Source organism: Cordyceps fumosorosea (genome assembly GCF_001636725.1).
Source record: "Cordyceps fumosorosea ARSEF 2679 chromosome Unknown scaffold_30, whole genome shotgun sequence".
NCBI lineage: Eukaryota > Fungi > Ascomycota > Sordariomycetes > Hypocreales > Cordycipitaceae > Cordyceps > Cordyceps fumosorosea.
This window is the reverse complement of record NW_017387330.1, coordinates 13,933-37,080: the sequence shown is the minus strand read 5'-3', so window position 1 is coordinate 37,080 and position 23,148 is coordinate 13,933. Positions and strand designations below refer to the sequence as shown.

General features: G+C 54.8%; 9 protein-coding genes across 9 annotated transcripts; 3 read left to right on the top strand and 6 right to left on the bottom strand.

Moving 5' to 3' along the window:
* Positions 1 to 223: 223 nt before the first annotated feature.
* On the bottom strand, positions 224 to 2,527 carry ISF_08413 (Rad21/Rec8 like protein; the record flags this gene model as incomplete). The annotated part of the gene is made up of 4 exons (XM_018852016.1): positions 224 to 1,997; positions 2,085 to 2,357; positions 2,416 to 2,452; positions 2,509 to 2,527. The coding sequence occupies 4 exons, from the start codon at positions 2,525 to 2,527 to the stop codon at positions 224 to 226; spliced, it is 2,103 nt and encodes a 700-aa protein (XP_018700759.1).
* Positions 2,528 to 3,387: 860 nt separating this feature from the next.
* ISF_08412 (Pyridoxal phosphate-dependent transferase, major domain protein) lies at positions 3,388 to 4,955 on the top strand (the record flags this gene model as incomplete). The annotated part of the gene is made up of 5 exons (XM_018852015.1): positions 3,388 to 3,579; positions 3,659 to 3,700; positions 3,756 to 4,146; positions 4,214 to 4,874; positions 4,928 to 4,955. The coding sequence occupies 5 exons, from the start codon at positions 3,388 to 3,390 to the stop codon at positions 4,953 to 4,955; spliced, it is 1,314 nt and encodes a 437-aa protein (XP_018700758.1).
* A 173-nt stretch (positions 4,956 to 5,128) lies between these two features.
* ISF_08411 (Peptidase aspartic) lies at positions 5,129 to 6,479 on the bottom strand (the record flags this gene model as incomplete). The annotated part of the gene is made up of 2 exons (XM_018852014.1): positions 5,129 to 5,421; positions 5,480 to 6,479. 2 exons carry the CDS (start codon positions 6,477 to 6,479, stop codon positions 5,129 to 5,131), a joined length of 1,293 nt encoding a protein of 430 aa, XP_018700757.1.
* Positions 6,480 to 7,467: 988 nt separating this feature from the next.
* Positions 7,468 to 7,818, top strand: ISF_08410 (hypothetical protein; the record flags this gene model as incomplete). The annotated part of the gene is made up of 1 exon (XM_018852013.1): positions 7,468 to 7,818. One exon carries the CDS (start codon positions 7,468 to 7,470, stop codon positions 7,816 to 7,818), a length of 351 nt encoding a protein of 116 aa, XP_018700756.1.
* A 1,702-nt stretch (positions 7,819 to 9,520) lies between these two features.
* ISF_08409 (chitinase 1 precursor) lies at positions 9,521 to 12,297 on the top strand (the record flags this gene model as incomplete). Its single annotated transcript, XM_018852012.1, has 5 exons — positions 9,521 to 9,708; positions 9,791 to 9,883; positions 9,973 to 10,447; positions 10,504 to 10,921; positions 11,306 to 12,297. The coding sequence occupies 5 exons, from the start codon at positions 9,521 to 9,523 to the stop codon at positions 12,295 to 12,297; spliced, it is 2,166 nt and encodes a 721-aa protein (XP_018700755.1).
* Positions 12,298 to 13,531: 1,234 nt separating this feature from the next.
* ISF_08408 (importin beta-1 subunit) lies at positions 13,532 to 16,516 on the bottom strand (the record flags this gene model as incomplete). Its single annotated transcript, XM_018852011.1, has 6 exons — positions 13,532 to 13,718; positions 13,769 to 13,877; positions 13,928 to 14,171; positions 14,222 to 16,225; positions 16,285 to 16,343; positions 16,468 to 16,516. The coding sequence occupies 6 exons, from the start codon at positions 16,514 to 16,516 to the stop codon at positions 13,532 to 13,534; spliced, it is 2,652 nt and encodes an 883-aa protein (XP_018700754.1).
* Positions 16,517 to 18,530: 2,014 nt separating this feature from the next.
* ISF_08407 (hypothetical protein) lies at positions 18,531 to 19,127 on the bottom strand (the record flags this gene model as incomplete). Its single annotated transcript, XM_018852010.1, has 1 exon — positions 18,531 to 19,127. One exon carries the CDS (start codon positions 19,125 to 19,127, stop codon positions 18,531 to 18,533), a length of 597 nt encoding a protein of 198 aa, XP_018700753.1.
* Positions 19,128 to 20,884: 1,757 nt separating this feature from the next.
* On the bottom strand, positions 20,885 to 21,187 carry ISF_08406 (hypothetical protein; the record flags this gene model as incomplete). Its single annotated transcript, XM_018852009.1, has 1 exon — positions 20,885 to 21,187. One exon carries the CDS (start codon positions 21,185 to 21,187, stop codon positions 20,885 to 20,887), a length of 303 nt encoding a protein of 100 aa, XP_018700752.1.
* Positions 21,188 to 21,779: 592 nt separating this feature from the next.
* ISF_08405 (hypothetical protein) lies at positions 21,780 to 22,672 on the bottom strand (the record flags this gene model as incomplete). Its single annotated transcript, XM_018852008.1, has 2 exons — positions 21,780 to 21,841; positions 21,904 to 22,672. 2 exons carry the CDS (start codon positions 22,670 to 22,672, stop codon positions 21,780 to 21,782), a joined length of 831 nt encoding a protein of 276 aa, XP_018700751.1.
* Positions 22,673 to 23,148: the final 476 nt, after the last annotated feature.

Below are 23,148 nucleotides of genomic sequence, written 5' to 3'. Positions count from 1 at the left end.
GAAACAAAACTTGCAACTTTGAACTATTGACTTCATTTGTCAAGCCCGCTCGGAACCGTCCTGTTTTCCCCGTAGCAAAAAGTCTGCAAAAAAAAGATCAAGAGTATATGCCAGTTTGTAGTACCGCAATGCAAATTCCCAGTATAAAAAACCCAAACTGCGGAAAAGAAATAGAAACTAGAATTAACACACCAATGAGAAACAGAATAACACAGAGCAATCATTAATTCTGTCCCGACAGGGAGAGCTCGATACCCACGTGAATGGCACCAAACGCCTGCGTACCGTCCGCGTTGTTGTCCTGGCGGACGGAGATGATGCCGCGCGTGGCCAAAGCCAGGACGTGCAGGAACGCCTGCGCCGCGACGGCGCCGTCGTGCTTCATCGGACTCACGATGCGCTCAAATTCGACCCAGCGACGGCGATCTCCAGCCTGCTGGCTCTCCCCGTCCTCGCCGTGCAGGACAGCGCGCTTGGAGGCGTAGTCGAGGAACCCGCGGCTCGCAGCGTCGAGGCCAGCGTACACGGCATCGTCAAAATTGATCACCGCATCCATGTCCATGAACAACGAGTCGAGCGCGGATAGCTCGAGCGTCACCTGGGATGGCGTTGCGGGGACGACAGGGTCGCTGTGGCGGTCGAGGCCGGCAACGAGGTTGGTGCTCCTGTGCAGAAGAGGGCTTGGGGCCGTATTCTGTGCACTGCCGGGGGCGGCCGCTCCGCCGCCGCGGATGGAAGAACCAGGCGCAGCGGAGCCGGGCCTGCTCCAGGGCATGATGGAGGAGGAGTGCTGGTCGGCCATGGCGGGGAGCGCGTCCATGCCCATCTCGAAATAGGAGTCATCTTGGCTGGGGAAGGCTGGCGGCGGGGGCGGTGCCATAGTCTCACCAGCTTGCTGACCGCGGCCCGTTTCAGCAGGATCGTCAAGGTCGTGACGGGGACGGAGGTTACGTTGCTGCTGCTGCTCCTGGGCAGCAGGATCCTCGTCGCCAAAGGCCTCCTCGGACTTGCGGCGGCGCGAAGTTCGACGAGGCGTCTCGGGCTCGGGCTGGCCAAATGCTTCCGGGTTTAACTGCGAGAGGACATTCCATCCGCTGAAGGTGTTGGCGAGGGGATGAACCACGCCGGTCGCGCGGAACGAGAGGCCAACCTCGGCGAGGTCGTTCTGCAGGACAAAGGCGAGGGCATTCTTCTTCGCCTGCGCAGCTGTGGTGCCGTCCTGGCGCTTAGTCTCGCTGGCCATGATGTCGGCGTAATGATTGAGCCAGTGCTTCTGCTGGCTACGCGGCAGGGAAATTACCTCGTCAATCATGGAAACATTTCTGGCGACTCTGCGGCGTTTCGCGTGCGCGGCCTGCTGAACCGTTTCAGTCGTAGTCAGGGTGCCGTTCTCGTCAGACAACACTACTATCCGGTCGTTCTCGTTTGAAGCAGCCTGCGTTGCTGCTGCTGGGAAAGCCTCTGCTTCGGGGAGTGCCTGCTCCTCATTCATCATAAGGAAGTCATCAAGGGGCTGCAGCGGCTGGGCGCCCGAGGCGGGCATGGAGACGTTGGAAGGCATGTCGCCAAAGAATGGGGGCAGCTCCGGCTCTTCCTCGATTGCCTCAATCAGATTGCCTTCGCCGTCAAAGTTCAGACCGATGCCTGCGATGGCGTCAAATTCGTCGTCCTGCGTAGGGATGAAGGCGGGCCTGTCGTCAAAATCATCGCCGAGCTTTGCATAGGGGGAGCTGCTCTGGCCAAGGTGTGCAGGCAGCCGGTAGCTTCCCGGGGAGTGGGAGGATGGCGGGAGTTCGAGATTTATGAGCGAAGTATGGCGGTTGACAGAACCCCTTCTGCTTGTATAGGCCTGTAGCGGAGACATCTGGGAGAACTTTGTTGCAGAGCCCTGGCTCGGAATCGCAAGCCAGTCGGTGTCAATTATGCCTAGATCCAGTGGCGGCAGCTGGCTCATCGGATCAAAGTTCGGGTCGTCTTGTAGAGTAATGCTCACGCGCCTAGGCCAAAGGGAAACAGTAGCGGTAAGTATTTAAGCAAGCGGCAGAGAATGGTGCAGCCGCTTTGGTGGCACTCCGAGGGCTTACTTAGTCTTGGTGCTTGGTAGATCAAGGTGACTTGACTTCATGGCGCGGAAGAAAGTCATCATGTCGCTTTGAGTCTTCTCCGTGTCGGAAAGCAGGTAACCGCATTGGTCGGCAAAGACCTTCGAGACACCATACAACAGGTTGCCCTGGAGGCGCAGAGCGAGAGGAGCGCCAGGATCGAGGATCTTGCCGCAGGCGCGAGGGACGTTGACATCTTGAATTGCCCTTTTGTTGACGCGCTTTTGGTTCGATTTTCCGACTGTTGCGACAAGCCTTGAATAGTGTCAATCGCCTGTAAGTGCGAAAGCTCGTTTGCGGATGCATAGCATACCAGATCGTAGACACGCCATACTGCGTGCTGGTTAAGACTAAGAGGCTTTGGTTAACGAGGAGAAACCGGAAGACTGTATAAGCGCGTGCGTACTTTGGTTACTGTAAAACATTTTGAGGTAAAGCTGAGGGACAAAAGGTGAGGCTGTGGTGTCTACGCGGACGCTCAGAGCTATCGCATGGCGTATCCTAGCAGGAATTTGAAGCTGAAAACGGCGTTTAATGAAGAAGAAGACATGACCAAGAGTCGCGAGAGAGGAAGCGTGTAGAAGTTAATGGTCACCGGTCACGCGTTTGAGACGCGCCGTTTGCACTCTTGTGACGTTCGTCGTGGTTGAGTGTCTGCCAGCTGGCAGGTCAGGCCAGGTCCGTTGGTCCTGCAGCCGACAAACGGTGAAATTAGGTAAGAACCAAGACGAGAGCAGCATTGAAAAGACTCCTTCGATATCATTCCGCATCGTGAAAATTCTCCGTTGCATCATATGCAGTATCACTCCTGTCTGTTCCTTCACGGCCGAACGTGCTCTTATCTCTTACCCCAGATAGTCTTCAGATACCAACGAGGCCGTGCGAACCGCGTGCCCAGAGCACGCAGGTACCAGAGATTATTACCGACAACACTGAGAGATTTTTCATATTCCCAGTGCACTAGCAATTAAGCATAGTTACAAAAGAATTCTATCGTGAAGTTGCGGTGGGTCAAGCCAGGACATCACGGTGCGCAGTCTCGGTACATCTCGGCCGCTGACATCCAGCTCCAAAGTAGTGTCAACATGAAGCCGATATTCAAGGGGTACGAGGCTAGATCCCATCCCAGACGCTATGATTCTAGAGTTTTTATTTCTCTCTTATCTCCTCAAGAACTAGCCGAGCTCGTCTATTCGTTGGGCTCTGACCGAACGCCCTCCTCCCCACTTCTGTCGGTTGGGCCCGTCGATCTACGAGTCAAATTCACGGTCGACCCTTGTTCGCAATGGACAACTCAGACTATTCAATTCCTTCTGACGCTTCTGTCCTCCTCAAAATTGAAATGGCTACCCGGACTTCCGCCAGGGCGCAGGCCACGGCCGAGTTCCTAAGCGCCCCGTGGCGGTTCGCCACGAGACAGACCTACAACAAGGAAAGAAACCAAGACGGTGTGATTTCTTTCGCATTAGCCGAGAATGTGCGTGAATGTCCTCGCTAAGAAGAGTGTCGGTGAAGCTCAAAGTCTTCACCAAGTGCTCACCAATTATGTGGGATAGAGACTCGTTGTTCAGGATATACGAGACTTTGTCAATCGCAATGTAAGTCTCCGTGCATTTAGTCGGTGTACACCACATCTCGCTTACAACAGCACAGGTGACGTTCGAGGTCAACGACTTCAACTATGGCACCACATCTCGCTTCCCGAAAGCGCTGGCGGCGCATCTCACCGAGTATCTGCACCCGAGCCTCCCCATTGAGCCGGAGCACATCCGCTCGACAAGCTCCTGCACCGCCTTGCACGACATGCTGGCGTGGGCCGTAGCCGACCCCGGCGACGCCATTCTCCTCAACCGTCCCATCTACGGGCGCTTTGAGCTCGACTTTACGAACCGCGAGCAGGTCAAGATCCTGTATGCCGACACTGATGCCGAGACGTGTCTGCAAGTCAGCGCCATCCAAATGTACGAGGAGGCCTTGGCCGACGCCGCAGCGTCCGGTATCAAGGTCCGCGCCATCCTCATCGTCAACCCCAACAACCCTCTCGGTACGTTCTTCTCCCGGTCCCCGTCTTCGGCGATCCAAAAAAGATTCTCATGCACTTACATGGCCAGGCCAATGCTACCATCGCGACACGCTGGTGGCCCTCATGAAGCTCTGTCAGCGCCACCAGATCCACCTCATCAGCGACGAGGTCTACGCGTGCTCCGTCTTCGACTCGGACGAGCCCGAGGCGACGCCCTTCACCTCAATGCTCTCCATCGACCCGCGCGGCCTCATCGATGCCGACCTGCTGCACATCGAGTACGGCTTCGCCAAGGACTTTGCCGCCGGCGGCATGAAGCTCGGCGCGCTCGTCTCGCGCAGCCAGCCCGTGCTGCGCGCCCTCGACTCTCTCATGCGCTTCCACACGCCCTCCGGCCCCGTCCTCAACATGGCCTGCGCCCTGCTCGAGGACCGCGCCTGGTGCCGCGCGTACATTGACGCCATGCGCCGCCGCACCAAGGAGGCGCACGCACATGCCGCGAAAGCGCTGCGCGCCGCGGGCATTCCCTTCCTCGCCGGCTCTAACGCCGGCTTCTTTGTCTGGATCGATCTCTCAGCGCACCTGCCGGAGGATCTCGACGGCGAGGCCAATGCTGAGTTTGCGTTTGCCAAGAAGGCCCTCGCCGCGGGTGTCTTTGTGCAGCCCAAGGAGGAGCATGACAACAAGGCCGGCTGGTTCAGGCTCGTGTACACCCAAGACCCAGACATCATCACCGAGGGCATCCGAAGGTAAGTTTTGTAGCAGATAAAACTGCATGGCAGCTACTAAATCTCGTCAACAGACTCAAGAGCGTCATGAAGTCGGCGTAGGTTGGGGAAAAGAAAGAGACGGGAAGTTTGGAAAGTTCAAAATCATGACCGTAGACTTCGTGTTTATAATCTATTCTCTATGCTATATACATGATATTATATATACTATATATACAAAACTGGCTGTGGTTTTGGGTAGTCCCCACGTGTCCTGTTTCTATGTGTCTACCCCCTCATCCAGAGACTGCTGAGACTGCTGCTGTGATTGATGATGCTCCGGTTTGAGAGGCCGCTGGAGAAGGTCGCGAGACGGGTATCCGCCTTAGGCTCGGATCCGACGACGGCGCCGGAGTCGGCGGTGGCCTCGGATTCTCCCGGTCCCAGAGGGCCCGTCTCTGCGCCTCGTTCCTCTCCTCTACGGATTTTTGAGGCTCCGACAGCGACGCTATCCACAGCTGCATCCGATTCCTCTGCGCAACTTCCAGCTCCCAGAGATCGTCCCACGAAGGTGAGCTGCGAAGGGGTACTGGGCCATCATGTTAATATATACTTTCACCGAGTGTCATTAACCACATTGCACTTACAGTCGAGTGTCTCGCTGGGTGGCCGCGGCCGGCGCCGTCGGAACCACGAGAGCTTGCTGCTTTTGCTCCTCACAAACATAAGGCAACGGTCCACGCTCGCCGCGTCCTTCTGGCGGGTCTCGTCGCGGCCTGAGTGAAATAGCGAGTTGAATCGGGAGAAGACTTGGTTTCGGAAAATGAAGTCGTGGCTGAGGATGATGTCGCACGGTAGGTCTTCTACGACGTGCAGGTCGCAGATGAACGTCATCATACTCGACGCTCTCCTCCCGCGCCCTGTGAGGTGCGACAAGCCAGACAAAAAGCTTCCGTAGGCGTCATAGTCTACCTCGTGCAGCGACGGCAGCGGCGGCACGTCAAACTGCAGCTTGGCGTCCAGCACCATGCCGTCCGTGAGGATCGTCGAGCCGTCAATCAGCTCAACCCGCGACCTGTACTTCTTGCCACGATGAACCTTGAATCCGTTGCGGCGAGCAAAATCGCCGGAGACGAGCATGAGGTCGGAACCCGTGTCGGGAAACGCGGACGCGCTGGCGCCGTTGACAGCGCAGCGGATGCGTGCCGCCTTGGGCGTCTCATTGTCCAGGAGGAACAGGCGCTTGCCGCGTCGGAGGCACGGGCGGACGACTTGGACAATGCGGTGACTGTACAGCGTGAGGGTCTCCGTCTCGTCGAGAAACGCGCGACCCAGAATCACGTCGTGCAGGCTCTTGCGCAGCACGTGAAACTCGCATCGGTGGGAGCTGCTGCCCCTTCCCTTGAACTTGAAGCAGCCGGTAACACGACCGATGCTATGCGCGACGTTGCCACCCATCAGCGGTATCGAACAGACGCTGGTGGTGGTGTCGATCTCAAGGTTGTGCCGTCGCGCGAATGCCTCAGAGACGGCGTTGACTGCGGAGCCCCAATCCGGGAGGGCTCGAACGGGAATACGGCCGAGGGTGCCCCGAATTTCGGGCGTTCGGATGCCGCAAACGCGGTTGCCGTCTGGGGACCAGACCATTGTGTCGGATTGGTAGTCAATGCAAGGCTGCTTATGACAGCGCAGGATATGTTGCTTGACGTCTGCGTAACGCCGAATTTTGCAGCCAGGTGTGCCGCACTTGTAATGGCGTTCGCCATGGTCTTCGTACGCGTAAAGGCCATTCGCTGTGAAACGAGGTTCTATGTGTATGACCTTGGGAACGATGTCGTCGTGTAGCGCATGCTTTGACATGGGTATGCTTGCGTCTGCCGCCACTTGTGTGAAAACTGCTGTATCAGTGGCATGTGTAGATACCGATTCTTGTGACTGTCGTAGGCTGTTAAACAGTTCCTCGATTACCGTAAAAACTGATGTATCAGTGGCAGGTGTAGATACCGGCTCTTGTGACTGTCGTAGTCTATTAAACAGTGCCTTGATTGCTTGCATAATGCCTTCGGCCGGTCGGCAGCGGCGCTCTGTTGGGCCGCCTGCCAACTGGCGAGAGTGTTGCCCAGCTTATTGGGAGACTGCTTTGCATCCAAGAGACTGGGTTGAGATGTTGACTGAATTTATACCTCAATGAAGTGAAGGTCCCTCAAAAGAAAGTGCCGAAATGCGCAGGAATTAGTGTGACCGTGCGGTGGGTGGTACTTTTGCGAATGGGCTTGGACGGTGGCGGAGGCGGAGGCAAATGCAGCCGACTGGTGCGGCTGATTCATTGTGACTACATAGAAAAAGTGATTGGGCAGCAGCCAGCTGAAGTGCGCCTTGCATACTGCCATGCTGCAGGTCTAAGGGGGTGTAAGAACGGTGGCTGAGGCTGTGTTATGACGGTTAGTGAGCCCGAGATTCCATTGGGCAATGAGGTGATGGACTTTGGAAAGTGATGCTTTCGCCGGCAATATCGGGGTACTCTAGCTTGCAACGCTGCGAGAACTGAGTTACAGAGCAAGGTTGTGGTCAATTAACAACTACGAACGATTCAGCGTTGCCATAACTGAGCACCCAGAGACTACAGCTGGAGAAAATGGATGTCGAAAATGGCACGGGGAGAGAGGGATTCCCACGCCTGGCTCGTAGGATGGCAGAAACGCCAGACTATGAGACGTTTGTCTTCCGCAAATTCGATCGGCTCAGTGCGCGGAATCTGCTGCATCTCGAGAGCAAGCTTGCCTATCTTGAATGGCAGCTTGACAAGGCAGATGAGCAGGCCGCGGCTAGTCCGGACAATGAGACGCTCCGTTCCCTACGCGTCTGGGAGGCTTTCGAAGAAAATTCCAAACACGCAGGTCGGCTTGAGCAGACTCGGATGAAGATCGCCGAAGACATTCGCGAAACGCTGAAAGAATATCGTAAGATTTGCTGCATAGTGTCGTGATGAGCTCGATGCTAAGAACTGTAGAAGAGGCACTGCTCCGGCAAAACAAATTCGCTTCGCTGGAAGCACCCAAGAAGCGGGCTCTCAGAGTCGCCGAGCGTCAGTCATACAGCATCGTGAGCGATCCTTTTTCTGGCACCAAGAAGCATCGGCCAATCCTAGGGGGTCTTGCGGAGAAGAGGCTTCATAAAGAGAATCACCGCGATCTTGTTGGGATCCGACAGCAAGCCGACAAGGACTTGCTATCGCGCTTCCTTCAGGAACACTGGATGTTCCAGGTATTCTGCACCGTACCGGATATTTCGTTTCATGACCTGATAATTGAAGACGACTCAAATAGCACAGGAGACGGAATATATAAACGAAAACCACGTTGCGTGGGTAGCGGCCACTGTCAGTACGGTAATTGCGGCGGTCCTCTTGGTGGGGGCCATTGTCGTCCTGAGGCTTCTAAAGCAGGAGAATATGCAGCTGGGAGTTATTGCAATGTTCATGGTCTTTTTTGCCATTAGCGTTGGCATTTTAACGAATGCCAGGAGGACCGAGATATTTGCAAGCACCGCGGCGTATGCTGCAGTGTTGGTGGTCTTTATATCTTCGACACCGACAGGTGCAAGTGCGTGTCAAGGTCCAGCATAGTGACTGTTTATGGCATGTTGAGGCTGAGGCATCTAGTGTGATTGGGTGTAAATGCGTTGTCTAATAGCAGAAAGTGTCGTCATCGATTCCGACTGTTGATGAATGGCACTACTAGTTAGTCAAGGGTAGCATTGGTAGAGCGGAGTCGTGCGAGCTACGGAAGCCGCTGGGAGCTGACTTGTGTGAAGCAATTGATTGGAACATGATGGTTGTGGGAGGTTGTTGATGAAATTAGGCGTTGTCCAGGGTTCAGGGGTTTGCTGTGGATTCGAGGGATGATTGACGTTTTCGGGAGGGGCCGGAGATGGTGAAGACTTGAAGATCAAGACAAACACAGCGAACTGCGGCGCTCGGCTCTCGCACGTAAGCCTACTATCGGCGGCATCGGAGCGCTGAAGATCACGTGACGAACTTTTGTTGCGAGAGCCCTGGTTCGCCCGGCGCATGAGGAATAACAGGGTTGCAATGGTTCCCATTTTCGAGGTTCTGAGTTTGGGTGAGGTACTGAGCTGTTACAAAAATCTAAACAATCGTCTGTGTCGCGCATCCATCTCTTCTTGTTTTCCCCTTTACCTATTTTTTTCTTTGGCAACGGCGCCATCGGGTAGATCGTCAGCCGCCGCATAAATCTCTTGGGCGATCGAGCTGAGGGCGTTGCCTGCCGCCTGTAATCGTGCCTTCGGATACCTGGTAATTAAACAGCGCCAAGAAAGGCCTGACGAGCACCGTCCAGGTACCTGTGCAGTCTGCCAAGCGCCAACCTCCAGTCTACAGAGGTACCTCGTAGGACAAGGTACAGAGCACTCTGCCAGGGTACCTACCCGGTTTCTTTGCCCTTTTGGCTCGGCAATGCTCTCTGAACATCCCGGCAGGCAAAAATCTCCGGTGCCCCTCCCAATCCATCAGCAAACAAACACCCAAGAGAACAGAACCACAGTTAGCCTGAATCGTCCCGGTAAATCGTTATATCATTATCCATTAACAACGCTTGTTTGAGAGGGGCGACGAAACCCATCTGCCGACGTGAATCGTCGTCAAGGCGTCCGAGCCGCCGCCGTCCGCCATGGACCCCAACGTCAATGCCTCGTCCTATGCCAGCTCGGCTCTGGGTTCCACGGCTGCCTCGTCCGTTGCGTCCACGTCGCCAACCGCCCATGTCGATGTCGCCGCCAGTCCCTCAACATCCACTACCGCACCCGCGCAGCCTGACAAGCCTGTTATCAAGCGAAGAGCCGCCATCGCTTGCCGCGCGTGAGTCTAGTCCACCGCCCAAAATACCACCGTCCCTGTGAGACCAGCGTTGGATGCTAACCGCCCTTGCCCGCCCGAACAGTTGCCGTCGCCTGAGGAGGAAGTGCGTCCATGACAAGGGGACCGCGCCATGCAAATCATGCCGAGAAAGCGGCTCAGAGGTCGCCAAGGAGTGGTACGTCTATCCATCGCCTTGCGCGATACCACTAGCACTGGATATGCCCTGGAAAATATCTGATGCTGATATTACCCCACCATCCACAGCCAGTTCCCATCTCGTGGCCAGCCTGACCTGGACCGCGACTATCGCCACCCTCGCACCAGAGCCGAACGGCTCAAGGGCGCTGCAGCGAAGGCAAAGCGTCCAGAGCAACCTCCTGCCGACTCGTGGGATGGCTTGCCTCCCCTTGACGAGCTTGTCGATGGCGTCAATCGTTTCACACGCTATTACTTCCAGCTCGGCTTTCTCCCCAAGAGACAGTATCCCGAAAAGCTACGCATGAGCCCTCACTCATGCAACGTTTTTCTTTTGCTCAGCATACTCAGTGTCTCCGCCCGCATGACTCCGGCTTTGTGTATTAGATATGGCACTGGCGTCAAGGCCGCCGAATTTTTCATGGAACGTGCCTCTCGCATAGCCCTGGAAAGCGTATATGCCGAGCCCTCGCTCGAACTGTGTCAGGCCTTTTACCTGCTTAGCATTGCTCAGCACGGGAGCGGTCTGAAAAACAAGAGCTATGTGAGATGCGTCGCGCCAATTTAGCTTGCCGTATGATGCTAACTGACACGACGTAGATGAACATGGGTGTCGCTGTCCGCATGGCTACTCTCATGATGCTGCATCGAGAAGAGACATACAAATTAAACAACCCAACCCGGGAAGCAATCATGGTAGCCGAGTCGGCTCGTCGCACCATCTGGATGCTCCACAGCCAGGACAATCTGCACTCCGGCCCCCTTTCGCCGGTAGCTTTGTCCGCTTCCGACATTACGACGCTCCTCCCCTGTGACGAAGACGACTTTGCCAATGGTGTTCTGCCACGCTCCCGCGCTGCATTAGCCGGAACCCAGCCCGCAAGAGACAACCCGTCGCTCTTGAGTGACAAAAATCGGTCTTTGTTTGCCACTCTCATGCAAATACACAACCTTTGGGGAATCGTCGGTCGACGCGCTGTTGGTGATAGTCGCAGTTCGAATCCATGGGATCCTGATAGTGAGTTTTCGAAAATGGCTACAACGTTGAGTGAATGGGAAGCCTCTCTTCCACCGAGTCATTTATTCAGCCGTGACTTGCTTCGGCGGTACAAGAATGTAGGGGAAGACTTAGCTTACCTCTGCGTCACCATGATGACGAGACTGTGCAACATTGTGCTTCGACGCCCTTACCTTGTCGACTTGATACAGCGCAAAGAGACACGACAGCAGACATTCTTTTCAAATTTGTCCCTCGAATTGTTTCGCAATGTGCATTCGCTTTATCAACAAATTGACGCCCAATTCACGGACCGAACAGCTGACGAAAGCGTTGGTGCACAAATCGCTTCTTTCTGCGTTTACAGCTGCGGTCTTTTCTCTACCTACCTTTGCAGATACCCAGAAATCTGCCCCGATACTTCGATCGCGGAAAAGGGACCGGAAATACTGAATCGAACGATCACTATTCTTAATGAAAGCAAGCAAGTTTGGCCACTGGCTTCCCGTTGGGCGGAATCGTTGGAGAACTTCTCTCGCAATCCTAAGGCGACATTGCTTGCGACAGAGGGTAGTATGGATGACGGCAAGGACCCTATCCCGCGAGCCATCAACACTTTGCCACCGCCCATTTCCAAGTCTGCCGAATCCGCTGCTGCTGTCGCGGCTATGCCGGACAGAGCACTCCCAGTCCCAGGCACGCAGCCAGGTTCGGCATCGCCCTCAACAATAGGTGTCTCTCGCAATGACCATGGTCAAGGCCCACTGGCTCCGAGCGCTCGGGGACAAGTACCAGCCAACCCCCCTTACGCGGTTCAGATGAGCCAACCACATTCATCGCCAATGCAACACCATCAATCACCGCAAAATCGCTCCTACCTGAGTCAATATCAGACGAGCCAACCACCGCAACCTAGGTCCGATATACATTCGGCACAGTTTCCATTTGAGCATCACCACAATCCGGGACCAATACTTCGACCAGTGGCCAGGCCGGCCAACAATACTCCTGCACCATCGTTTCACCAACTATCACAGGCTGCCGAGATGGCTCCGCGCTGGCCGCTGGCCGATGGCCTAGGATCGACTTCCTCACCAGCAAGCCTAGGTCGCCGGCCGACCCAACCTGATGGCGCGGGCATGCTGATTCGGTTTGGCAACTTGCCCTTGCAGCCGCATCCGCAACAGCCTGGCTACATGGCTAGCGGCCTCATTATGGGCCCGGACATCTCCGGTATGCCCTCACAGCAGCCCTCGCTGTTGGACGGATTCGAGAACGAGCTGCTCTTTCAGTTTGACGGCGAGCACGACCCCCACGTGATGCCATTTGACCAATGGCAACCAACCAACATTTACACATATACACCGTACGATCACTTAATGGATACTACCACGTAGGAGTGGTACGCCAGGGGGCACAGCTCTTGGAGATGAAAGAGTATGAAGGCCAATTTCTTTTCTCGATTCGCACATTGTGGCATTGTCCAGCTATTTTTGTCACATCTCGTTCTACATTCTCCTTGTAATTTTTTTTAAGCGAACATAACATGGGCGAGGAGTTGGGGTGTTGGCATTTACCCTTGCTTTATACGTGTATACGGACCGATACTTACACATACGTTGCTAGCCACTACATACATGGGTTATTCTAATATTCACTAATATTCAATACGAAAGAGTTGCGTATTAGCTAGCGGTCGCCAGAACTGTGAACGCGGAGCAGTAACGCGGCTCACACGGGTTGACCCAGACGACAGGGCTCCATTAGCAGCCACAATAAGAGTCTTTCACGGTCTTGCGGATTCACGGATTCAGATTCATGGGCCCAGGGGAAAAATATATGTGACATGAGATTCACTTGATTCTCTAGTCTATATTGTCTGCAGTTGTTTTCCTTTGCCTTGGTCACGTTTCCGCCCTTCCGCTGTGCTCCTCGCTTGCCTCATATACCTCGTTATGATAGGGAAAGACCAAACCTGACTCGGAAGCGAAAGACGCAAGGAGCTTCAAAACATACTCCCCGTTTCTGGTCTTGGTTCCAGGACCGCTGCTTTGTACGGATCGGATCCCACAACAGGGTAAAATAGACAATAAAATAAGGGGGTGCTAGCACAAAGCTTTGAAAAAGAGAAGCAAGGTGTTTCTTGTAAATCAACAACCAGAATTAAAATAAAAAAGGGGGGAAACAAGATACGGAAATTGTCCAGCCACCAGTACTCCCGTAAAAACTCTTTTGATATCCTTCTCTACATGACTTTTGAAATTGGCCACCCGGTCAAATCGGGTAGACATACATGAACCATCTCTATTCCATCGAAAATGCCGGACTGTTGCACTTGAACATGAATAAATAAAAAAATAACATCAAGGGGAAGGGGAAGGGGAAGGGGAAGAGGGGTAAATGGGTTGTATTCTGGGGAAACAAAGAATTGAGATTCTAATGGCGTGATATGTAATGAGATAAGATGGGTGATGCGTCGTGATAAGGGGTATTGCTCCAAGGGAAATGTTGTGTCGAGGGGTCTATATACACGTGAAAGGCGTGGCGATCGTGGGCTATGCAGTGCTGTGATAATGGGGGAAGGGAAGGGGTTAGTCGTGGTGTTGGGCAAAAAGCGGTCGTGGCAGCAAATTAAGACGACATGACGTTCTGGCTACCACCCAGCTGGCGCTTGACTTGCTCACGGGCCCAACGAGCAGTCTCGATGGTGCGCGGGGAGAAGTCGCGGTTCGTCTTGGTCTCCTTGATCATGGTGGTGAGCCAGCTCTGACGGAAAGCGTCCACAAGCTCGCCGTTGGGGTAGGCGTCGGCAAGATCACTGTATGTATTAGCTTCAGTGTCACGGCAAGACTGAGGCAGAGTACTTACCCAATAACGCCCATGCATGAGCGCAGCAGGCCTTCGCTCTTGGTAGAGTCACTAGCAATCACACCAAGAAGCTGGAAGATAGTGGGCACGTATTGCTGGAGAATTTGGGCTACAAGATGTTAGCATACTCATTTTCTTGTGTCTGGTGTATTGGCTTACTCTTGTTGCTCGATTTCATAGCGCCAATGATGCCGCCCCAAGCATCAGTGATGCCCTCACGGAGGGAAATGACGTAGTCAAACATCTCGTAGGGGCCGTCAGGGGTGGCCGTTACGGTAGCGGCCTGCTCAAGGACCTGGGCTACTACGGACAAATAAGTCTCAAAGTGGCCAGTGATGGCAGAGGCAATGTCGCCAAAGCATTGGAGAATAGCGGGCTTGAACTGGTTGCCAAGCGTTTGGCTCTGTACTCTGGTTAGCACCTCGATAGTACATAATGTGGAGGGATACGTACTCTCAGGTTGTTGAGAAGGTAGTTCATGAAGTTATCGCAGTACGGCTGGCTCTGTTCGCCCAAGGATCGGGTAATGTCGCTGACCAGGCCGATAGCCATGGAGCAGAGACTTGCCTCTTCTTGGTTGCCGAGAGCGTTGTAGAGGAAGGGGGAGAATGCCTCCATGTACTTGACAAAGTCCTCTTCAATGGCAGTGGAGAGAGCGCTGATGACGGCAAAGACGGCCTCGGGGACACTGGACTTAGCACCAACTGTGCTAAGGATTTGAAGGAGAGCCTGCATGATCCGGTCGCCTAGAGGAGCAATTTCCTTCTCCAGACGGGCCACTATAGCCTGAAGAACGGTGCAGAGGCTGTTCTGCATTTCCTCTAGAGTAATCTTGTCCTCGACACTGACGACCTGCTGCTGCAGGGGAACAGTCTCCTCGAGACGCTTGATAATGACGTCAGAGAGCGAAGCAATAGCCTGCATACTGTCTGTGGCAGAATTTTGGACAAAGACGTTGAGGACTTCGTAGGCAGCGGTGCGCACAGCAGTCTCAGCATCGGTGCGGGCAGTCATGTCAAGGAGCGAGCTGACGGCGTTGTTGAAGTGAGGAGTAATGGGGTTGGAAGAGACACCAAAGTCGCCGGCGAAGCGCTCAGCTAGGTTCATGAGAGCCCAGCAACAGGAGGGAGCCATCTTCGCGTTTCCTAGAAGACCCTTGAACAGAGACTCGATGAGAGTGGGCAGGTGTTGCTGGGGGTCAATAGCCTCCGAACAAGCTTCGGTAACACGACCCAGGGCGTAAGCTGTTGAGTCACGGACTTGAAGGGACTGATCGTCCATCATTGTGATGAGAATGGGAAGCGCCTGCTTGACAATGGGGTCAAGGACCTTCTCATCAGGGCCTTCCATGATGGCACCAAAGGCGGAGACAGCCGCATCACGGTGATGCCAGTCTTCAGCACGGAGGTTGGCCTCGACAAACTGTAGCACAGGGGTGATGATCGTAGCGCCGACGGCCTGGGAGTACAGCTGTAGACACTGATAGGCGGCCCTGGACAGGTTGTATTCATCGTCGGTAGCGTCCTCGTCTTGCTTGGTCAGGAGCTGGAGGAGGACGGGGATGACCTCGGGAGCGGCAACCCGAGCAAAGTTGTAGAAGGGACGAGCCTGTTCGGAGCTGTCGACCTGGGCGTTATCATCCTCGATGGAGATCTCCTCCTCACAGACGGTGCTCCAGAACTCGACAGCAAGCTTGGCAACATCTTCATCGTCAGACTTCATGCCAAGAATGGTGAGGCCGAAGAGGGCCTTCTCCATGTAGAAGCGCATATTCTCGTAGTAGAGAGCCATGATTCTGTTAAGACAGCCAAAGGCACCCTGCTGGATGCGAGAGTCGGGGGCCTGGGTGGCCTCGCAGACGACCTGCATGATGTAGTTTCGTTCGCCTTCGTGCTTGAAGTTGTTGTGGACGAATTCGAGGGAGTCGCTAAGGGCGGTGATGGCGGCGAGACGGACTTCTTGGTTGGCCTCTTCCTTGCGGGCGCCCTGGACGACGGCAGTGAGGATGGCATTGGAGTGTTGGCCGAGGGAGAGGCGGAGGTCCTGATCTTGGCTTTCACAGATGTAACCGATGGTGGTGAGAGAGGATTGTTTTTGGTGGTCAGCGCCCTCGCTAATGTTCTTGACGAGCGCAGTCATGAGCTCTGGCCATTGGTTTCGGGGCAGCTCGATGGCGGCGATGGAAGAGATGACCTGGGCGGCGGCGTTGCCGGCTTGGGCGTTGGGGGAGGCGAGTGTCTGGAGGGTCAACTCCTTGACACGGTTCTTGGTGTCATTGTCTGTTTGCTGGAGCCACTTGGCCTGAAGCTCCTGATGACGGGCAAAATCTCTGGTTGTGAAGGCGTTCTTGAGGGCGATACCGGCGGCGGCTCGGATGGAACCCTGCGCCTGTTCGTTGGCGAGTTCCTGGACGAGGGTCGCGAGGTAGAGCGGCTGTCGAGAGCGGTGAGCATGTGACTGGGCAGGGGCAAGCGTACAGAGAGCGGTTGAGGGGTAGCTGGAGGGCCGTTACTTACAAAGTTGCTCTCGGCAGCTTGGGTGAGCTGTTGCTCGGCTGCACTTCGCAGCGCCGCATCTGTTGGAGACAAGCGAGTTAGAGAGGGATGGGGTCAAAAGGACTCGCAGCAGCAAGGCTGCCCGTGATGGCAGCGAGGGTGGAAGCGTGCGTTTGAGCATGGAGGGGGTGGACCATAACGTACCGGGCGACAGCGAGTTGGCGAGCACTTGGTTAATTTCTGCGCTCGACATGATGGCAAGAGGTTACGAAAGTCGACATGCGGGTATAGAAAAAAAAGTCCTCTATTTCGGCAGACGGGCGAGGAGAGAAAGGAATGGATGGAAGAGAGGGCGAAAGGAGGAAATGAAGGAAGTAGGAAAAAATAGAGACGGGACGCCCAAAGCGGAATTGGGGGGTTGATGGTGCAGCAGGAAGAGAGGGAGTTGCTGGTGGAAGCTGGGGGAGGAGGAGCTGGGTCAGCACTGGAGGTACTTGAGAGGCTCAGACATTTTGCGGGTATTCGCTGCCAAAGAGAGGCCTTGACATAAGTACCGTTTCCACTTTAAACGCAGCAGGATGCCAGGGGCATTTTCTGCTGAGGCAGCCACTGCTATGTAGGCGCTGTGGGTTGGGTGTTTAGGGGGTCTACAGGGCGTGAGGCGCTGCAACGACGAACTTGGTGTGTTGGACGGACGGTATTTACCAGGTAGGTGGGTAGTGCAAAATGAAAGTGTACGTGTTTGAATTTGTATACTTGTTTTCTCCATTTGAAATCCCATTTATCATCATTCTGTAGGGACAAGTTTCTTCGCAAGCAATCGATCACAGGGAGAAAATCACTGCCGGCTCTGCCCCAGAAAGAACCCGGCAACCCTCGTTCGCTTCCCCAGGCCGCGACGACTGGGGCGTCGCGAAGGAAACGTCGAGCGGCAGCACAACGGCCGCTGACCTTGTTAGGGAACTGGTGGTATAAAGGAACTGGCCCTCTAAAGTTACTCAGGTATATTAATAGAAGCTGAGTTCTTAGAAGTAACAGGTGGCAGTAATGTGAGGCGAACCTCCTTATTTACATGAGCGCTGAGGCGACGTAATTCCACCGCCTTCGATGGCTGTGAGAGGGCTGCGGTATGGTACCACGCGGTGGCCAAAACACATCGCCGGTGCTCTAACAGAGGTACCAGAAAAATGGACGGATTTCCCTTCACAGAGCGCCAATAAAATTCTAAATTTATTACTATAAGACTCTATAGGTATCGGTGTGTATATCTAAGTAATTTTATATGGACTTTTTGCGTTGCATTGTGGTATTATTGCTTGTTAGTCCAAGCTATTTCTTAGGCACCGGCGATGTATCTCGGCCACCGCGTGGGTACTTCTCCCACCAGCCGAAGTCGCGGGAGGACAATGTACCTGCCTTGCTCCGTGGCGCAGGGACCGAAACAAAACACGGCACGGTGCAAGCCAGCCTTCCAAGGCACCACCCGTCATCGCTAACCGCCTGTCCACGCGACGGCACTCCCGATTTGCTCTGCACGGCTGTGTGCAGAGATCTACTAGATCTTTCTTTTGTCTCCCAGGTCCATAATCAGCCTTGGCGAGAAACCAAAGTCGTTGGCCTTCCACTCTCTTCTCCGTTGTTTTCAACTTGGAAATTGCAATGTCAACAACAATGAGGGGCACAGCGGGACCTCTCCTAGCAACCGAGCCAGGGCATGTCAGATTCCATCATCGCACTGTGTTTTGTGCGCAGAGAAGCACAAAGAGCACAGTGATCGTTACGTAAATCACACCGTACTGCCGCGCGAAAAGTGTCTCGGCTGCGAACTGGGGGTCCTGGTTTAAGTGGTGAGAAAAGTGCGCTACACCTTTCACACTGTAAACCACCACAGCCGCACAGTGCACGCACCCAGTGCACAATTGATTGACTACTGCTAGGTACGTAATGCACCACAGTGTCCATACCTAGGGATTATGTGCATTAATCCTTGCACTAGCCCATCGTGCACAAGGTACCATCAGCCTTATGCCAGGCTTGCACATCTGCACAAGTCTATCCGTTCGATCGCCTCTATTGAGGCGAAACAGCAACGCGACCACAATAATAATACTGCAGCCCTCTCGATTGAATTGATTTATCATTCTATTCATGCGACTACTCTTTGCTCCTTCCTGACTATTCGTACTCACAGATAAACCCCCGCGAACCCCCTACCTATACCACCCGATGTAATAAGAAGGCAATCTGACTTCCCCATATCTCTCAAGTCACCCATGCCTCGGCGGCGAGTACGGAGGCGGCGGATCGTAGCCGTTTGGGATAAGCAGCTCCGGATCATCCCATGCCTCCCCCTCCGACTCAGCGTCCCTCTCCGACACTCTCGGCTCCTGGCCGTAGCGAGCCGGGGATGACTGCCGCCGAGCACCTTGCACCTGCCTCTCCCCATGATACGCGCAGCGCCTTACGTTCAGCGTCTGCGGGGGCGTCTCCGCCCGTGTAGGCCGCTGCCGCCGCCGCTGCCGCCGCGGTTGTTGCCGCGGCACCTCCTGCCTCTCTCGTTCTCTGGGGCGGTCGCCGACGTCGTTCGGGCAGGGGTCGGTGGCCGGCCGCCACCCGTCGCTCTTGCGGACCCAGTACGGCTCTCCGCGCTCGTCCTTGTCGAGAAACAGCGCGTCGTTGTATACGCAGTCGTCGTAGGGAGGTGCTCTCCGCATCTGAGAGAACCTCGTTTCACCGCAAGAGCACGAGCAGAAGCGGCACGAGCAGTCCCGCACTCGGTTCCTGAGTTCCTTCATCTGGAGCATCATGACGCCCCGGGTATTGCCCGGCAGGGGCAGGAGATAGGTGATGAGCTTTATGCACATATTGCTTTTTGTTTTTTTTTTTTCACAAAGCCGACAACGTAGATGATGAGCTAGCGGTTCATCGCTGTCCGGTGAGGCGTATCTTCTGGAGGTAGGGCCTCGCTGTGTGTAACGATACGGTCTCGGATGCTGCGGTGTTGTTGAAGCATGCAACCAGACTTTTGAACATCCACGCCATGGGGGATGCTTCTATACTCATAGCTGGCTGATCTTGTGATGAATGCCATCATATAGATGAGACCAGTGCTGAAAGACGGGGTACCGTGCCACGTCAGTCATTAGCGACACAGATGCAAATGCAGCGCTGCCGTTACTGCCCAACGCCCAGTATTACCCTGAATGAGCACAACTGGTTGGCCTCTTTCAGCTTCAATTAGTCTGTTGAACCCAAACTTGGCAAGTTGTCACTGCTGCCAGCTGTAATTGGATGTGTCCTGGCGCTTACCGACGTATCACGGACCGAAGCATCACGCTAACCAGATGACGGCTTCTTCTTTTTTCTTTTTCCTTCAAAAATGATAGGCTATGCGTGAACGTGAGAAAAGATGCTCAGCAACGTCATCTCCATGAGGTGAGCGTGAAAGACGTGCAATGTGTAACACCGGAAATAATGATTGCTATACTCTCGAAGGAGCTACCCTCTGCAACCTAGATAGGTCCACCGCTTTCGGCCTACTTGAAACGATAATTATCCGCTCAGAGTACTCACAGCGCAACATAATTACAGTAGCAATATTTTCACCGCATGCCAGTACTCCAGTCTGGCTGGTGTTGAAGCTATCGTCTACGTGCACAGTTGCTGGGTACTACTCAGACTCGGAGAAAAGATATCTACTGCCTAACTACCTACGCCATTAGAGAAGAAAATCAATATGCTGCTGGCTTGCCTGAGGAACTCGGTGGCGAGCATGATAGAGCGGTGTTGAGGAGCTAGCTACATAGTATTCCCAGTTCAGTCTGCTTCTTTACAATGAATTTAAGAAGATTATTATTTCTTGATCTTGTTTACTCTACATTACCCTAGAAATATAACAATAGATAAGAGTATTGTATTCAGACTGCGTAACAGAGATTGTGACGGTAAAGGATGACAAGTGGTGGTGCGTCTGGTGCAGCCAAAGCACTCCATATCCTTTGAGCCACCTCAGGAGTAAACGAACCACATAATTGACGCGATGAAAGAACAAGTACAAAAGTACATTGTGATTTTTCGTTTCATGAGGACCGACACATTGTGCCAAGTATTTGGTGGTGCGCAAAGAACGGCCACCTAAGGCAGTGAGACGCCGCCACAAGCCGTCACACGTGTCCTTCCATGACAAGGGCTGAGGAACGTGGCATCAGCTAATGATTTGTGTCAAGTTATTTAAGAAGTCGATGGCAGAAAGCCACGACGGACGGACCGCCACTACTTTGTTGGGCTGTTCGTTTTTCGAATGGCTCATGAAAATGAATGCTTCGCTATTGAAGAGCTAAAAATACTTCTACTTGAAGAATGAAAACAGATGAAAGATTTGACGAAATTCATAGTCTTCTATGTAGAGTCTCGAGAGTGAAGCGGCGCGCTTCTATTCGAGATGCGGGTCACACTACTATCGTCTCTTGCCTCGGGTCATTCGTAGTTGGCTCGAGAGCAGGAGTATCTCAGCAGGTAACAGACGTCAAGAAACCTGTTTCAATAATAAAAAGAAACAAGTTGGCCAAGTTGCAAGGTGAAAAGAAAAACGCAAGGGAGCAGGGGCGGGCTTGATTTGTTTTCACGCCTTGTTGCGCAGCGGCAGGACGGCGGCGGCAACGGCGGGCTGGATGCGGCGCCAGCATATGCGACCCTGCAAATCCTGGTAGTCCTGCCAGCCGCCGGCGGCTTTGCACGGCACGCACGGCTCCGGGATCAGCGTCGGCGGTCTCGGCTCTTCGTCGGCGGCGCGGCGGCTCGTCCAGAGGTCGCAGGGGCCAAAGGGGGACTGGTGCTCGGCGAGGGGGCACAGCCGGACGGAGCGCCGGGGCGGGCCGGGATGCGCGCACTGGTACCGGAAGTATTCGACGACGCGCTCACACATGGGATGCTTCAGGTGTTTGGTGGTACTTTGGGATGGGTTGTGGTTGTTGTCGGTTGACGCGACGGGGGCGAGGACATTTATAGGGAAGAGAGAGGTTAGGAATGACGGCGAGGAAAAGGGATGGTGATACAATGTGTTCCTCGACGGGACACATGGGCTCGTACAGTTTCCTGGGCGGCTAGGGGACACACGGTCTCACAAAGGATTGCTCCGTTAGTCTGGTGTCGTACGCGGGAGGAGCACGACCATGAGCGAGGGTGACAGGAAACACAAGGTGAAAGAGGAGTATGGTTTTAAATTCTTAATTCGTAGGAGGGGGTATACAGAGATCAGATGCTGTTTCGTGTGTCCTGGTACATGATTCATTCAACTTGTTTGTCAGACTCTTTCTTACCATTCCGTCCGCACCGGAGGCAACTCATCCCCTCCCGCTGTCCGCCCTGTATCCCTTGTGCAAACTCGCGTCGAATCCTTGGCCAGGGATACATAAAGTGGCGCCTCGAATTCAGTGTGCACAGCAGATGATTGACTGCCAGGCGCTCCAAGGTTCCTGTACAACGCCAAATGATGGTCGTCATCAACAGCCTCATTACTAGTAGATGTCCGTCCCGAAAAAGATTCCCCGTCCCGCATCCATCTTTTTCATAAAAGAGTCTAAGAACAGTCAGATCTCAGCCGCCGTCTTCATCGTCATTCATGTGAAAAAAGAAACTTACTGCCCGTTATCTCGCGCCGCGCCTCCCTCTCCGCCGCCTCCTGCCATATGCTGCAGCACCACAGCGCCACCAGCACGTCCACCTGCTTCCGCGGCAGCGCCCTCGTCAGGATCAGCCTGCGCTGCTCGTCCGCCGCGTCCTCAATCGCCACCACCGCCGCGTCCTCCTCCTTCTTCTCCTCCTCGCCGCCGCCGCCGACCACCCACCTGGAGCGGTCCCCCGCCCTCCGCAGCTCAAACGCCGGCAACTCCCCGTCGCCGTCGCCGCCGAAGCGCGCACGGCTCGTGGTCGCGGCCGGCACGACGACGGGCAGCGCGCGGAAGCCCGCTGCGAACCCGCCGCGTCGCGCCTTGGCGAGGCCGACGTGGCCGAGCGTGCGCCGGGGGGACTGGCTGTGCAGGTAGTACTCGGGCGCGTCGGAGGCGGCGCGGGCGCGGGAGAAGCCGATGCGCGGCTGCTTGACGCTGCGGCGGAGGTCGTAGAGGTGGCGGCTGCGGTGGCGGACGGCGCCGCTGCTGGCGAGGACGGTGTCGAGGCGCTCAAACTCGACCTTCTCGGTGGACTTGGTGAGGGTGGCGACGGCGCGGGATAGCGCGTAGGCGGGCGGCGAGGAGACGTTCTCGGCGTGGACGGACTGCCCGGCGAGGATGAAGACGGTCGGCTCGACGAGGGGGTCGTCCTGGGGGTCGTCGGGCTGTGATTGGGCTTGGTAGGGCGGTGGTTGGTAGGGAGGAGGTGCGGCGTCGTCGAAGGCGTCGTCTTTGGTCATGATTTTCGTGGGGAGAGAGGTGTTGAGAATGAAGTAGATTGGAGCTTGGGGAGATCGAACTTGGCGATGGAAACGGCCGGCCGATGGACGTAGTGGGCTATTTAACGAGAATCTATCGATGGTCACTGGTCGAAGTTCTGCGTCGTCATATCTTGGCGCCACTACGGGCTGTGGCGGAGCAGCAGGGCTGAGCACTAGCCGGCCGGGGCGGGCGAAGATATACGCCCAATATTACAGGGCTCAACAGTCCGAATAGGCAAGTCGCAGGAATTTAGTTCGAAGACATCCAGGGACCACTTGGTAAGTCGCATAGCGGATCACGGGGCTTAGACGGTAACTGGACTAGCATGGGCCTTGTGCCCGGCCAGGACTTCTTGGCAATTGGACGGAGAGATATTGACGCTTGCGAGTCCAGACGCCGAAGCAATCGGCGTTTGATGAGCCTTTTCTCACATTTCTTTTACCCGTGGGCGCTA